The sequence below is a fragment of the Chelon labrosus genome (genome assembly GCF_963514085.1).
Source record: "Chelon labrosus genome assembly, chromosome: 18".
Lineage (NCBI taxonomy): Eukaryota > Metazoa > Chordata > Actinopteri > Mugiliformes > Mugilidae > Chelon > Chelon labrosus.
The window spans coordinates 247,341-263,746 of record NC_140351.1 but is presented as its reverse complement, the minus strand read 5'-3'; the positions used below and the strand labels follow the sequence as shown (position 1 = coordinate 263,746).

At 48.4% G+C, this 16,406-nt stretch overlaps 1 protein-coding gene across 1 annotated transcript in view; it reads left to right on the top strand.

Annotated features, from left to right (window-relative positions):
- The window catches only part of LOC311503402 (piezo-type mechanosensitive ion channel component 2-like), a 40,900-nt gene that overhangs the window by 2,683 nt on the left and 21,811 nt on the right, over positions 1 to 16,406 (top strand). The window contains exons 2-20 of the mRNA XM_084566092.1: positions 266 to 355; positions 937 to 1,044; positions 1,147 to 1,192; positions 3,425 to 3,539; positions 4,011 to 4,254; positions 4,672 to 4,885; positions 5,924 to 6,071; positions 6,148 to 6,306; positions 6,387 to 6,501; positions 6,575 to 6,972; positions 10,669 to 10,786; positions 11,891 to 12,135; positions 13,336 to 13,484; positions 13,577 to 13,655; positions 13,732 to 13,826; positions 13,980 to 14,170; positions 14,247 to 14,404; positions 15,610 to 15,786; positions 15,859 to 15,972. Coding sequence (XP_084422218.1) covers positions 266 to 355; positions 937 to 1,044; positions 1,147 to 1,192; positions 3,425 to 3,539; positions 4,011 to 4,254; positions 4,672 to 4,885; positions 5,924 to 6,071; positions 6,148 to 6,306; positions 6,387 to 6,501; positions 6,575 to 6,972; positions 10,669 to 10,786; positions 11,891 to 12,135; positions 13,336 to 13,484; positions 13,577 to 13,655; positions 13,732 to 13,826; positions 13,980 to 14,170; positions 14,247 to 14,404; positions 15,610 to 15,786; positions 15,859 to 15,972 — 2,963 coding nt within the window. The remainder of the gene's footprint in view (positions 1 to 265; positions 356 to 936; positions 1,045 to 1,146; positions 1,193 to 3,424; positions 3,540 to 4,010; positions 4,255 to 4,671; positions 4,886 to 5,923; positions 6,072 to 6,147; positions 6,307 to 6,386; positions 6,502 to 6,574; positions 6,973 to 10,668; positions 10,787 to 11,890; positions 12,136 to 13,335; positions 13,485 to 13,576; positions 13,656 to 13,731; positions 13,827 to 13,979; positions 14,171 to 14,246; positions 14,405 to 15,609; positions 15,787 to 15,858; positions 15,973 to 16,406) is intronic.

Here is a 16,406-nt window from a genome sequence, read left to right as displayed (position 1 = left end):
CTCTGTCTGTTCCCCCCACTCTTCTAACGGACAGAAACATTCAGCAGCAGCGTGGTCCGGACCAAGAACAGAACCAGAACTGAACCAGGAAGCTGCAGCTCTTCTGATGTCCACTAGAGGCTCCACCAGAACCAGTCCCCATAGACCTCCATGTTACACCAACATGATCTGGACTCTGGAGAAAACCCCTCGTTCACTCCTCAGATTTCTCCTGTTTGTTTGGACTCGTCCAGATTGATTGGTTGATTGATTGTTGTCTCCACAGCGTCTGTGTTGCGGTTCAGTGGATTCTCTCTGGTTTACGTCGTCCTGCTGCTGCTGCTTCCACTGCTGCCCGACCCCTCCTCCACCACAGGTACCAGTGATAATAAATAAGAATCAACACTAATCAACACTCAACGATACATGTTGTTGATCAGGTTGAACAGATGATGAGTTTCAGTTTTCAGTCCGTCTCAGGAAACATGTTTCAGTGACATTAGGGTAATAATAATAATCTGAGGATGACATCAGCAAATAGACCAGACCTAACACACACACACACACACACACACACACACACACACACGCAGGTGAAGACAGGAAGCGGTTTGTTTCTTGCAGGGAGTTCCTGAGGAAACCAGGACAATAGGAAGGTCACCTTCAGGACGTGACCTCACCTCCTGTTTTGTCCTGGTTGTAGTTTTTCTGGATGTGGAGGAAACCGATCAATCATAACCATCATATCCACACATATGTATAAATACACATGTTTACTGGATGTTATATGTTGGAAATAGAAGTCGGTCGTCAGACTGTCACCGTGAAGCTGAAGATGCTGCAGCTGTTCTCGACTGAGGGACGATCAGCCCGTGATGACGAGACGTTGCATGGCCGTTGTTTTTCCTGACAGTTTTTCAAATTAAAGTGGTGCTGAATCAGATTTCTGTCTCCTAGGTAACACAAGTCGCTGCGTAACCGCGGCATGCATCTCCAGCTTCGTCTTCCTGGCGCTGCAGAGTTTCTTCCAAGTGATTGCCACGACCCTGCAGCCGGACTTCAATTGTAAGACTCACTTGTCCACCACCATGTCCACCACCATGTCCACCACCTGTCTGTCTCTGTGGTGTCAGTGTCTAACCCGTCTGTCTGTCTGTCTGTCTGCAGGTACGTCGTCGTGGCAGAAAGCTCTAGGTCAGATTGGCCTGGTGAGGTAAGAACCACGCCGTAGGTTCCACCTGCTGGTTCTCTAACCATAATCACAGGTTTCTCATTAAGTTGAGCTGACCCCCCCCCCGCCCCCCCACGTCCCTCATCATTCCTCCCCAATCCTCCCCCCTCCTACATCAGACGTTGCCACCAGAGACTGAAACTTGAGCCCTCAGTCAGTCGAGTCTGTTCCCAGTTAAACTTTATTAACACACCAGAGACAAACAGATCGATTAATGAGACGACTGAGCTTCAGGGCCGTTCATTTCTCAACGTCTTCTTTCAAACCCTCAGAGATGTGAGGACTGATGTCTGATGGGACTGGTGGGGGGTTGGACGTTTCCTGTAGGTGGACATTGGGACGGTTGTCTGTTTGCAGAGGCTCAGTCAGTCTAACACTCTTCTTCTGTCCTCAGCCTCAAATGTTGTTTCAATAAACAGGAAGTCCGGACATGTTACCAAAATAAGAGCCATGTTGACGCAGTGGTCTGTCCCTTCAGGACCTCTCTGAGCATGTGCACTGGTATGTTGCCAATGTTGTGAGGACACAGTGTCTCTCTGAGGACAGTCTCAGTAATGTAAGATTTGGTTGAGTTCAAAGGTCAATGAATGAATTCAGGATGAGGACAGTCGTCACAGTAACAGATCTTTAGGGGACTTGTCTCTGTGGACAGTGATAGACGTGCCATTTGTTTGTCATCACGCTACACTTTATTTATTTATTTTGTTAATTTATTAACAATGAATGAAAACAATAAATACATCATTACGTGTTTGTCGTTAGCTGATTAGTAAATTCTGTCATCACACGCTGTGGATGTCCTCCGTCTTAATGCTGACCCTTTAATTATTAGGTCTCGTTAGTGTTTAACAGGTTTTAGTGTCTTTTACTTTTCCCTCAGTCGGTTCTTAAGTGAAGGTTGACGTGGACAAGACTCTGACTGTGTCTGAATGTAGACGACAACGACATAGACCAAGTCCTGGACCTGAACTTAGACATAGACCTGGTCCTGGACCCGGACTTATACATAGACCTGGTTCTGGACCCGGACCTGGACCTGGACCGGGACTCAGACATAGACCTGGACCTGGACCTGGACCTGAACCTGGACCTGAACTTAAACATAGGGCGTATTCACACCAGGAAGGTCCGTTAGTTCACTTGCTTTGGTCCGGACCAATTTTTTTTTTCTTTTTTTTTTTTTAGTGCGGTTCGCTTTCACACTGTGATTAATTGCAACCGGACCAGAATTTATAAACAAAAACACATGTGCTAAGGTCGTTCAGCCATTGGCTGGTAAACGTATAGGCGGGGTAAAGAAGGAAGCCAAATGTCCCACGTAAATAGGCTACAATGGAGACTTTGCGTTTTTTTTCACTTTAACACGGCATTGTTCAGCTGAGCGCTGGAATCCCCTCTCTCTCATTTGTTTACTAAAAATCTTATATACTTCTGCATTTTTATGTGTTTTCTCCAGCATTTGAGATATCTGGACATCTGCCCAGATATCTAGGAGGCAGCGTGTCTCCTCAGAGCTCGGTTAAGCCACGGCTCATCTCTACCTAACCTACCTGCGTTTGTTTGCTTCACGTGTCTCTCTCTGTTGTGTGTGTCACTGGGCTATCCTACATTTCCCATAATGCGCGAAAACTACGGGAGCTCGTCAAATCCAAAAAGGTAGATTTTTGCAACTTGGGTCGGATCGAGGTCGGGCTGCTTTCACACCATAAAGGAACCGCACCAGGGTTCGGTAGGAACCGCTCCGAGACCACCTCCTCAGCTGGGTCTCGGTCTGCTTGGTTGGTCCGCACCAGAGTTCGAGTGATTGTATTCACACCAGTCAAAAAGGTCCGAACCAAGCAAGGAAACGAACTTGAGTTCGTTTTAATCGAACTAAACAAGGCAGGTGTGAATACACCCATAGACATGGATCTGGACCTGGACCTGGACCTGGACTAGGACTTAGACATAGACCTGGACCTGGACCAGGACTTAGACATAGACCTGGACCTGAACTTAAACATAGACATGGATCTGGACCTGGACCTGGACCTGGACCTAGACCTAGACCTGGACCTGGACCTGGACCAGGACTTAGACATAGACCAGGACCTGGACCTGGACCTGGACTTAGACATAGACCTGGACCTGGACCTGGACTTAGACATAGACCTGGACCTGAACTTAAACATAGACATGGATCTGGACCTGGGTGTGACAGTTTGTGTGTGTCAGTCTGACAGGAAGTGATGCGGGCTCAGCAGTGAGACAGGTGTTTCCAGATGTTGGTGTTCTGGTCGTTGGTCTTCTGACCTGGAGGATGATGGTGAAGCTGAACGCTGACGCACAGGTAACACACACCGGCACACAGTAATACACACAGACACACAGTAACACACACCGGCACACAGTAATACACACAGACACACAGTAACACACACCGGCACACAGTAACACACACAGACACACACTAATGAGGCAGGTGTAACTTGGTTAGGTCGTCTCCTCTTGCTTCTTAACAAGGTTTCTTGTCTATTAGTGTGTAACTCTGTAAGATATTTATTAACTGTAACATCATTACCTGACTATAGGACACACACACACACACACACACACACACACACACACACACACACACACACACACACACACAGGACGTATTGATCAGTTTATTATTGGTCCTGTCAGAGTCTGTTTGTTGACATGAAACCAGACCAGAGAACAACAGCACACCTCCTCCTCTTCCTCCTCCTCCTCCTCCTCCTCCTCCTCCTCCCCCTCCCCCTCACTCTCAGCAGTCAAACAAAACTCTGTCTTTCAGCAGCAGGAGGAGGTGCAGCAGGAGGAGGAGCAGCAGGAGGAGGTGCAGCAGGAGGAGGTGCAGCAGGAGGAGGAGCTGATGTTTGAGGAGACCTCTGAACCTGGAGAGGAGCTGTTGGCAGCAGACAGCAGAAACAGGGTTCTGGTTGAACTGGAGTCACTGGTTTGTAAAACCAGGAAGATGATTGGAAACATGACGACGACTGGAGGGAAGGTTCTACTGACGGTTCTACTGGGACTAACAGGTAACCAGTATAACACTCACAGGTAACCAGTTAACACTAACAGTTAACCAGGTGACCAGTATAACACTAACAGGTAACCGGGTAACACTAACAGTTAACCAGGTGACCAGTATAACACCAACAGGTAACCAGGTGACCAGTATAACACTCACAGGTAACCAGGTAACACTAACAGTTAACCAGGTGACCAGTATAACACTAACAGGTAACCAGTATAACACTCACAGGTAACCAGGTAACACTAACAGTTAACCAGGTGACCAGTATAACACTAACAGGTAACCAGGTAACACTAATAATTAACCAGGTGACCAGTATAACACTAACAGGTAACCGGGTAACACTAATAGTTAACCAGGTGACCAGTATAATACAGGTAACCCCCCACCCCCTGTCCCTCCCCACCCCCATCTCTAGGAATCATGTTCCCCTCCCTCTCCTCCCTCGTCTACCTTCTCTGTTTCCAGGTGTTGTGTACCTGGTGGGCGTGGTCTGGTCAGGTCCCTCCCCTCGTCTTCCGTTGTGTGTCAGTGATGTCACTGCTCTACTCCTTCTTCCACTTCCTGCTCCTCTACTGCTACCAGCTACCCTCACTGCAGGAGGCTTGGTCCCCCAACAGCACCTCCACCAGGTAGCACACCTCCACCTGGCAACACACCTCCACCAGGCAACACACCTCCATTATATAACACACCTCCACCAGGTAGCACACCTGCACCAGGCAACACACCTCCATTATATAACACACCTCCACCAGGTAGCACACCTCCACCTGGCAACACACCTCCACCTGGCAACACACCTCCATTATATAACACACCTCCACCAGGTAGCACACCTGCACCAGGTAGCACACCTCCACCTGGCAACACACCTCCATTATATAACACACCTCCACCAGGTAGCACACCTGCACCAGGCAACACACCTCCACCTGGCAACACACCTCCACCAGGCAACACACCTCCACCTGGCAACACACCTCCATTATATAACACACCTCCACCAGGTAGCACACCTGCACCAGGCAACACACCTCCACCTGGCAACACACCTCCACCAGGCAACACACCTCCACCTGGCAACACACCTCCATTATATAACACACCTCCACCAGGTAGCACACCTGCACCAGGCAACACACCTCCACCTGGCAACACACCTCCACCAGGCAACACACCTCCACCTGGCAACACACCTCCATTATATAACACACCTCCACCAGGTAGCACACCTCCACCAGGTAGCACACCTCCATTATATAACACACCTCCACCTGGCAACACACCTCCATTATATAACACACCTCCACCAGGTAGCACACCTCCATCAGGCGACACACCTCCACCAGGTAACACACCTCCACCTGGTAACACACCTCCACCAGGTAGCACACCTCCATCAGGCGACACACCACCACCAGGCAACACACCTCCATTATATAACACACCTCCACCTGGTAACACCTCCACCTGGCGACACACCTCCACCTGGTAACACCTCCACCTGGCGACACACCACCACCAGGCAACACACCTCCATTATATAACACACCTCCACCTGGTAACACCTCCACCTGGCGACACACCTGCACCAGGCAACACACCTGCACCAGGCATCTAAACACTACAATGTAAAAGCCTATGGTTGATGTTCATTTCCCTTGCAGCGTGCTGGGCCTGGTGCCGGTGGCCTCGGTGGACTGTGCCGCCCCCTGGAGGCTGCAGGTGAACCCTGAGCTCAGCTGGTTCCACTTCAGCAGCCCCCTGATGCTGCTGCTGCTCTACCACTCTGTGGCCGCTCTGTGGAGGAACCAGGTGAGGATGATGTTCCGCTGTTTTGAGGAGTTCTGTTGCTCTTCTTGGCTAAATGGGGGATGGTTTATCTCTACAGCTGATCCATGTGGATCGGGATGCAGAGAGGGGGGAGGCAGCGGTGGACAGGAGCCTGGACAACATCAACCCCACCAGCAACCTGAGTGACCATTTCATCCATGACTTGACTGTGGAAAGGCGAAGGGAGCTGTGGAGGAGAGCTCACAGGAACACTGACGTACAATGTTTTCATTGATTTAACAAAAATCCTGTTATCCTAAGCCTGGTGTTCACTAATCCCACCTCTTCGTCTGTCAGGAACTCATATCGTCGTCCAATGATAGCCCCTCGGACTCTTTTGCTCCTCCCACCCAGAGCACTGCCCTGGGATTGGATGTATACTCCACGCCTCACTACTCTCTCAGCCAATCAGGTATAAGGTGATCAGGTGTACAGTGATCAGGTGTACAGTGATCAGGTGTACATGAATACTTTTTGTTCTGCAGACACCCTGGAGACCTGTGTTTTTGAAGGAGATGCGTGGGAAGAGGAGGAGGACGAGGATGAGGAAGGTGAAGAAGAAGTGAAGAGGGGGGAGGAGGGGGGAGCTGCTTCCCTGGCCTTTGGCTTCCTCCTCAAGCAGAGCTACATCTGTGCTCTGATCTCCATGATGGCCTGGTCCATCACATATGTGTCCTGGCTCACATGTGTCCTGCTACTGTGGTCGTGCGTCCTCTGGATGATGCGAGAGCGTCGTCGCTACACGCTGATGTCATCGCCCTGGCTTGTTGCCTACGGCAACCTGCTGGTCATCCTACAGTACATCTACAGCTTCCCCTCGGTACAGGAAGTCCCTGGACTGTTCCCGAGAAAAGACGACCCCTGCAGGGAACTTGCATCTAAGGTACTACTGCTAAACATGCTACCGACCACTTCTACAACTACTACTACTACTACTGCCATGACCCCTGCTATTACTGCTAATACTATCACCACTACTGCTATCACTACTACTACTATTACTACTGCTGCTATCAAATGTCCACATGGAGAGTGGGCCTGGTTCTATTGTTACTAGAACCTTGTGGCATTTCTCTAAACTCTTGATCCAGTTCTAGTCAAGGTGTTGCTGAATGAGTTTAGACACAGTGTTACTGACACTGAAGTCTGACCTATCCATGGAGACCAGGGTCCACAGAGACCAGGGTCATAGAGACCAGGGTCATAGAGACCAGGATCCATAGAGACCAGGGTCATAGAGACCAGGATCCATAGAGACCAGGGTTACAGAGACCAGGGTCATAGAGACCAGGGTCATAGAGACCAGGATCCATAGAGACCAGGGTTACAGAGACCAGGATCCATAGAGACCAGGGTTACAGAGACCAGGGTCATAGAGACCAGGATCCATAGAGACCAGGGTTACAGAGACCAGGGTCATAGAGACCAGGATCCATAGAGACCAGGGTCCATAGAGACCAGGGTCATAGAGACCAGGGTCCATAGAGACTAGGATCATAGAGACCATTGTCCACAGAGACCAGGGTCAGAGAGAGCAGGATCATAGAGACCAGGATCCATAGAGACCAGGGTTACAGAGACCAGGGTCATAGAGACCAGGATCCATAGAGACCAGGGTTACAGAGACCAGGGTCATAGAGACCAGGGTCATAGAGACCAGGATCCATAGAGACCAGGGTTACAGAGACCAGGGTCATAGAGACCAGGATCCATAGAGACCAGGGTCCATAGAGACCAGGGTCACAGAGACTAGGGTCATAGAGACCAGGGTCCATAGAGACCAGGGTCACAGAGACTAGGGTCATAGAGACCATGGTCATAGAGACCAGGATCCATAGAGACCAGGGTTACAGAGACCAGGGTCATAGAGACCAGGATCCATAGAGACCAGGGTCCATAGAGACCAGGGTCACAGAGACTAGGATCATAGAGACCATGGTCATAGAGACCAGGGTCCATAGAGACCAGGGTCAAGAACATGGACCTGATGGTTCTGATTTATTTTCAACATTCTTCTGTTAATAAAAACTCAACAGCTCTCAACTCAACTTCCTCTAACTGTTTCAAATTAAAACCCATTTCCAGCGACAGAAACCATTTATAACTGTATAGGGCTTGGACTGTGTAGTATTTGCAGTAATACTACACACAATAACATTTGTACATTTTATTGGACATTTTATTTCTCCTGGACATCATCACATCTACCATTGTGATCATTATACAATCCAGAAGAAGATGGAGATTTCCTCCATGTTGTTCACACATGTAACTCCCCAGGGAAACCAGTCACCAAGGCATGCTACATATCAATGCTAAGCTGCTACATATCAGTGCTAAGCTGCTACATAGCAATGCTAAGCTGCTACATAGCAATGCTAAGCTGCTACATATCGATGCTAAGCTGCTGCGTATCGATGCTAAGCTGCTACATATCAATGCTAAGCTGCTACATATCGATGCTAAGCTGCTACGTATCGATGCTAATCTGCTACATATCAATGCTAAGCTGCTACATAGCAATGCTAAGCTGCTACGTATCGATGCTAAGCTGCTACGTATCAGTGCTAAACTGCTACATAGCAATGCTAAGCTGCTACATATCAGTGCTAAGCTGCTACATAGCAATGCTAAGCTGCTACATAGCAATGCTAAGCTGCTACATATCGATGCTAAGCTGCTGCGTATTGATGCTAAGCTGCTACATATCAATGCTAAGCTGCTACATATCGATGCTAAGCTGCTACGTATCGATGCTAATCTGCTACATATCAATGCTAAGCTGCTACATAGCAATGCTAAGCTGCTACGTATCGATGCTAAGCTGCTACGTATCAATGCTAAGCTGCTACATAGCAATGCTAAGCTGCTACATATCGATGCTAAGCTGCTACGTATCGATGCTAAGCTGCTACATATCAATGCTAAGCTGCTACATAGCAATGCTAAGCTGCTACATATCAATGCTAAGCTGCTACGTATCGATGCTAAGCTGCTACATATCAATGCTAAGCTGCTACATAGCAATGCTAAGCTGCTACATATCGATGCTAAGCTGCTACGTATCGACGCTAAGCTGCTACATAGCAATGCTAAGCTGCTACATATCGATGCTAAGCTGCTACATATCGACGCTAAGCTGCTACATATCAATGCTAAGCTGCTACGTATCAGTGCTAAGCTGCTACATATCAATGCTAAGCTGCTACATATCAATGCTAAGCTGCTACGTATCAGTGCTAAACTGCTACATATCGATGCTAAGCTGCTACGTATCGATGCTAAGCTGCTACATATCAATGCTAAGCTGCTACATAGCAATGCTAAGCTGCTACATATCGATGCTAAGCTGCTACGTATCGATGCTAAGCTGCTACGTATCAATGCTAAGCTGCTACATATCGATGCTAAGCTGCTACGTATCAATGCTAAGCTGCTACATATCAATGCTAAGCTAAATGGAATGGAATAACTACAAAGCAACGTGACCAGCGTGACTGAAGATGTTTTAATGAACAACTATGTGTTGAATAGTTCGTTAGGGTCAACCAGGAAGCAGTGTAGCGGAGGCTTGAGCAACCAGTCCCTTTCCCCCTAGACAGGAAGTGAGGTGGGAAGGAAGGAGATTAATGGGACACACCTGAGAAAAAATCTGTCTCTCAAACAACCAAGCTGCATGGAGGAGAACAAAGTGAGAGGAACAAAAAGATAACTAATGGAACATCCAGTTTTTGGAAATAATACGTTTAAAAGTAAAATAATTAATTACTTATTTCAAAGAAATAAACAAAGATTAAACCAAAACCAGCTGGATGCACCTAAACTGTTTGGAGGAAAGCTGCCGGTGAATTTCCGTAGTAGAGTCTTTCGTAAGACAATGGAGGAGGATTTCATGGCCTGACTTGTTTTCCCTCCCTTCAGTTAAGTCTTCTTTTCACCTCTCCTGGTTTCTTATATTCCTGCCTCCTTGCATATCTCCATTTTCACCCATAAACACTGAACTGAACTGAACTGAACTGTCTCATTTAAAAAGGACATTCAGTCACACATTCATATATGGACATTTTGGATTTTCTTTTGAAAGTTGAAGAGTGAACGTTTGATTTGACGTATATTCTTTTTATTATAATTACTTGTTATTTTGACCTGATTTTGAATTTATGGAAATTTCTGTTTGATTTATTTTTTAGTTTTAGTTACTTTTAGTTAAATGTGTTTGGGTTTAATGACCTGATATATTGATATGGTCTTCATGTATATGAGTTGTATAATTTAAATACATCTAAAATTTAATTTATTGAACTATATTGAAACTGGTGGTGTTTATTTTTATCCCTTTTGTATCAAGGATATTGAGTTAACCAGGCTTTATTGATTACGAAAAATTTGGCAGGTTGAAAAATATTAATTTACTCTCCTGTCTGGCGCCCAGGTATAATTTTGTTTAAGCCTACGCTACAGCAGGAACCAGGAACCAGGAACCAGGAACCAGGATTCCATCCATCCCTGGGCTTTAGTTGTTGGTGCCAGTCCCACTCCTGTCACTAGTGATTGGTTGATTGATTGATTTCTGTTGCAGCTGCTGTGTCTCTTGACCTTCTGGCTGCTGCTGCGTCAATCACTGACTGAGAAGAACGACAGACAGAAAGATGGACAGACAGATACTGAACTGTCAACCATCACCATCGAAATGGAAGGTAAGACACCTGTCTGTCTGTCTGAACACCTGTCTGTCTGTCTGTCTGGACACCTGTCTGTCTGAACTCCTGTCTGTCTGTCTGTCTGAACACCTGTCTGTCTGTCTGAACACCTGTCTGTCTGTCTGAACACCTGTCTGTCTGAACTCCTGTCTGTCTGTCTTTCTGTCTGTCTGGACACCTGTCTGTCTGAACTCCTGTCTGTCTGTCTGTCTGTCTGAACACCTGTCTGTCTGTCTGAACTCCTGTCTGTCTGTCTGTCTGAACTCCTGTCTGTCTGTCTGTCTGAACACCTGTCTGTCTGTCTGAACACCTGTCTGTCTGAACTCCTGTCTGTCTGTCTTTCTGTCTGTCTGGACACCTGTCTGCCTGAACACCTGTCTGTCTGTCTGAACACCTGTCTGTCTGTCTGTCTGAACTCCTGTCTGTCTGAACACCTGTCTGGACACCTGTCTGTCTGGACACCTGTCTGTCTGTCTGAACACCTGTCTGGACACCTGTCTGCCTGAACACCTGTCTATCTGTCTGAACACCTGTCTGTCTGTCTGAACTCCTGTCTGTCTGTCTGCCTGAACTCCTGTCTGTCTGTCTGCCTGAACACCTGTCTGTCTGTCTGGACACCTGTCTGTCTGAACTCCTGTCTGTCTGCCTGAACACCTGTCTGTCTGTCTGAACTCCTGTCTGTCTGAACACCTGTCTGTCTGTCTGTCTGTCTGGACACCTGTCTGTCTGTCTGAACTCCTGTCTGTCTGAACACCTGTCTGTCTGTCTGTCTGTCTGTCTGTCTGAACTCCTGTCTGTCTGTCTGAACACCTGTCTGTCTGTCTGTCTGTCTGTCTGTCTGAACTCCTGTCTGTCTGTCTGAACACCTGTCTGTCTGTCTGTCTGAACACCTGTCTGTCTGAACACCTGTCTGTCTGTCTGTCTGAACACCTGTCTGTCTGAACACCTGTCTGTCTGTCTGTCTGAACACCTGTCTGTCTGAACACCTGTCTGTCTGAAAACCTGTCTGTCTGAACACCTTTTATTATTTAGGAGAGTGTCCTGCAGGTGTAGGCGAGGGGACCAGGGTGTCTCTGGCTCATTCTTTTTCCTGTCCTCTAGAAGACCAGGATTTGCAGAGGCAGAATAAGAAAGAGGAGGTGTTGTATGAGGAGGTCCTGCTCCTGGGAGGAAGTGGAGGAGGAGTTCAGATGGAGGCTCTGGTTGCCGTGGTTACCAGGATGTTTGTTAAATACTGGATCTATGTCTGTGGAACGATGTTCTTCTTCGTCAGCTTTGAAGGGAAAATTGTTCTCTACAAAGTCATCTACATGGTCATGTTCCTGTGCTGCGTGGCCCTGTACCAGGTAGTACTGCTAGTGCTAATACCACTATACCTAGTACTGTTACCACTATACCTAGTACTGTTACCACTATACCTAGTACTGTTATCACTCTGCCTAGTAATGTTACCGCTCTGCCTAGTACTGTTGCCACTCTGCCTAGTACTGTTACCACTCTGCCTAGTACTGTTACCACTATACCTAGTACTGTTACCACTATGCCTAGTACTGTTACCACTATACCTAGTACTGTTACCACTATGCCTAGTACTGTTACCACTATACCTAGTACTGTTACCACTCTGCCTAGTACTGTTACCACTCTGCCTAGTACTGTTACCACTATACCTAGTACTGTTACCACTCTGCCTAGTACTGTTGCCACTCTGCCTAGTACTGTTGCCACTATACCTAGTACTGTTGCCACTCTGCCTAGTACTGTTGCCACTCTGCCTAGTACTGCTGCCACTATACCTAGTACTGCTGCCACTATACCTAGTACTGTTGCCACTATACCTAGTACTGTTGCCACTCTGCCTAGTACTGTTACCACTATACCTAGTACTGTTACCATATGGCCTCGCTCACTCTGCCTAGTACTGTTACCACTTTACCTAGTACTGTTACCATATGGCCTCGCTCACTCTGCCTAGTACTGTTACCACTATACCTAGTACTGTTACCATATGGCCTCGCTCACTCTGCCTAGTACTGTTACCACTTTACCTAGTACTGTTGCCACTCTGCCTAGTACTGTTGCCACTCTGCCTAGTACTGTTACCACTATACCTAGTACTGTTACCATATGGCCTCGCTCACTCTGCCTAGTACTGTTACCTAGTACTGTTACCATATGGCCTCGCTCACTCTGCCTAGTACTGTTACCTAGTACTGTTACCATATGGCCTCGCTCACTCTGCCTAGTACTGTTACCACTATACCTAGTACTGTTACCATATGGCCTCGCTCACTCTGCCTAGTACTGTTACCTAGTACTGTTACCATATGGCCTCGCTCACTCTGCCTAGTACTGTTACCACTCTGCCTAGTACTGTTGCCACTATACCTAGTACTGTTACCACTCTGCCTAGCACATCCTGGTGTTGGCCCAGACTTTAGCTGGTGGAGCTGGTTTGGCAGTGGGCGGGGCTTCTTTCTGGTTAGGAGTTCTGATTGGATGTTTGGAGTAAGAACATGTCTCTCTCTGCCTTTGTGTCTTTGTAGTTGAACTACGAGCGTTGGCGTGTTTTGCTCCGGGGTTTCTGGGTAGCAGTGGTGGTTTACTCCATGCTGGTTCTGATCCTGGTCTACACTTTCCAGTTCCCTTCATCTCCCCACACCTGGAGCTACTACACTGGACTCAGCACACACAGGTACACACACCTGTACACACCTGTGCACACTTTTACACACCTGTCTAAATGTCTCTCACATGTCTACTGTCTCTGTGACTTTGTGTTTTCAGGTTGGAAGACGTTGGTCTGGAGAAGTTCTCTGTCCCCGTCCTTTTCACCAAGATCTTCATCCCTGCTTCCTTCCTGCTGGTACAGAACCGTCCGAGCGAAGCCGTCGACCAGCATCACCTCCACCATCTTAACTCTGCTGCTGTTTGTCCTGCAGGTGTGCATCGTTCACCTGCATTACTTCCACCAGCCGTTCCTTCAGCTGACCGACCTGAAGACTGTGGTGGACACTCACAACAGCACCATCACCAGGTAACACAGCAACCCCTCACCTGTCTCTTTCTCACCTGTCTTTCTTTCTCACCTGTCTCTCTCTCACCTGTCTCTTTCTCACCTGTCTCTCTCTCACCTATCTTTTGCTCATCTGTCTCTGTCTCACCTGTCTCTGTCTTACCTGGCCCCCAGGTTAGTCCACTCTGACGGCAGCCTAGTTGACCTCTCAGTGGGCGGAGCGCCTCAGCTCGTTCTGGAGGACGAGAGGAGAGGAGGACAGACGGAGAAAGAGGAGGAGACACAGGAGAAGTTTATAAAGGAGGAAGAGGAGGAGGACTACCCCTGTGTGTTTGACAGGGAAACCCTGTCTAACCACCTGACAGGTAAGCCATCTGCTACATGTGCAGCTGAGTATTTGTGTTTCAAACAGGAAGTAGCGTCCTGGTGTCTGGTCCTCAGATCTGGTGTCATGGAGGTTGGTGGTGGATCGTCTCTCTGTCTTGTTCCTGCGCCTCCTCCTGTCCCTGCAGCGTCTGCAGCGCCTCCTCTGGTGGCTCCTCGAACTGCATATCGTCAAGATGGTGTCGTCCTACATCATCTGGGTCTGTGTGAAGGAGGTAAGAGTCTGTCTGTCTCTCTACCTGTCTGTCTGTCTGTCTGTCTGTCTCTCTAACTGTCCATCTGTCTGTCTCTCTAACTGTCCGTCTGTTTGCCTCTCTACCTCTCTGTCTGTCTCTCTACCTGTCCGTCTGTCTGTCTCTCTACCTGTCTGTCTGTCTCTCTACCTGTCTGTCTGTTTGCCTCTCTACCTCTCTGTCTGTCTCTCTAACTGTCCATCTGTCTGTCTCTCTAACTGTCCGTCTGTTTGCCTCTCTACCTCTCTGTCTGTCTCTCTACCTGTCCGTCTGTCTGTCTGTCTGTCTGTCTGTCTGTCTCTCTACCTGTCTGTCTGTCTCTCTACCTGTCCGTCTGTCTGTCTCTCTACCTGTCTGTCCGTCTGTCTCTCTAACTGTCCGTCTGTCTGTCTCTCTACCTGTCTGTCCGTCTGTCTCTCTAACTGTCCGTCTGTCTGTCTCTCTACCTGTCTGTCTGTCTGTCTGTCTGTCTTTCTACCTGTCTGTCTGTTTGCCTCTCTACCTCTCTGTCTGTCTCTCTAACTGTCCATCTGTCTGTCTCTCTAACTGTCCGTCTGTTTGCCTCTCTACCTGTCTGTCTGTCTGTCTCTCTACCTGTCTGTTTGTCTGTCTCTCTACCTGTCTGTCTGTCTGTCTGTCTGTCTCTCTACCTGTCTGTCTGTTTGCCTCTCTACCTCTCTGTCTGTCTCTCTAACTGTCCATCTGTCTGTCTCTCTAACTGTCCGTCTGTTTGCCTCTCTACCTCTCTGTCTGTCTCTCTACCTGTCCGTCTGTCTGTCTCTCTACCTGTCTGTCTGTCTGTCTGTCTCTCTACCTGTCTGTCTGTCTGTCTGTCTGTCTGTCTGTCTCTCTACCTGTCTGTCTGTCTGTCTCTCTAACTGTCCGTCTGTTTGCCTCTCTATCTGTCTGTCTGTCTCTCTACCTGTCCGTCTGTCTGTCTCTCTACCTGTCTGTCCGTCTGTCTCTCTAACTGTCCGTCTGTCTGCCTCTCTACCTGTCTGTCTGTCTGTCTCTCTACCTGTCTGTCTGTCTGTCTCTCTACCTCTCTACCTGTCTGTCTCTCTGTCTGTCTGTCTCTCTACCTGTCTGTCTGTCTGTGAAGCTTCTCAGGTATCCAGGTCATGGTATATCCAAAAAGCTTTTAGAAACTTGTCTGTCTGTCTTTCTACCTGTCTCTCTCTCCTCAGGTGTGTCTGTTTAACCTGGTCTTCCTGGTCTGTGTGGGCGTGGCCTTGCCCTGCAGGTCTTTGCGCCCCCTGCTGTCAGGAGTCTGTACCGTCTGGACATGTGTGATGACTGTCTGTAAGATGTTGTACCAGCTCAATGTCGTACAGCCAATCAGATACTCCTCCAACTGCACCATGGTAACCACGGCAACAATGCTGTACCTGCCTGTCTCTCACCTGCCTGTCTCTCACCTGCCTGTCTCTCTGTAGCCAGGTAACTCCAGCATTGACCTGTCTGGCTCAGCTTTGTATGCCGGCCCAGTTGACCCCGCCCAGTGGGTGGGGCTTCACAAGACGGATGGAAAACTGCTTGACTACCTGAGGGTGAGGAGGGATGATGGGGGGGATGGGGGGATGATGGGGGGATGATGGATGGATGATGGGGGGATGATGGATGATGGGAGGATGATGGATGATGGAGGGATGATGGATGGATGATGGATGGATGATGGGGGGATGATGGGGGAATGATGGGGGGATGATGGATGGATGATGGGGGAATGATGGGGGGATGATGGATGGATGATGGATGGATGATGGGGGGATGATGGATGATGATGGATGGATGATGGGGGGATGATGGGGGGATGATGGGGGGATGATGGATGGATGATGGGGGGATGATGGATGATGGGAGGATGATGGATGATGGAGGGATGATGGATGGATGATGGATGGATGATGGATGGATGATGGGGGGATGATGGGGGAATGATGGGGGGATGATGGATGGATGATGGGGGAATGATGGGGGGATG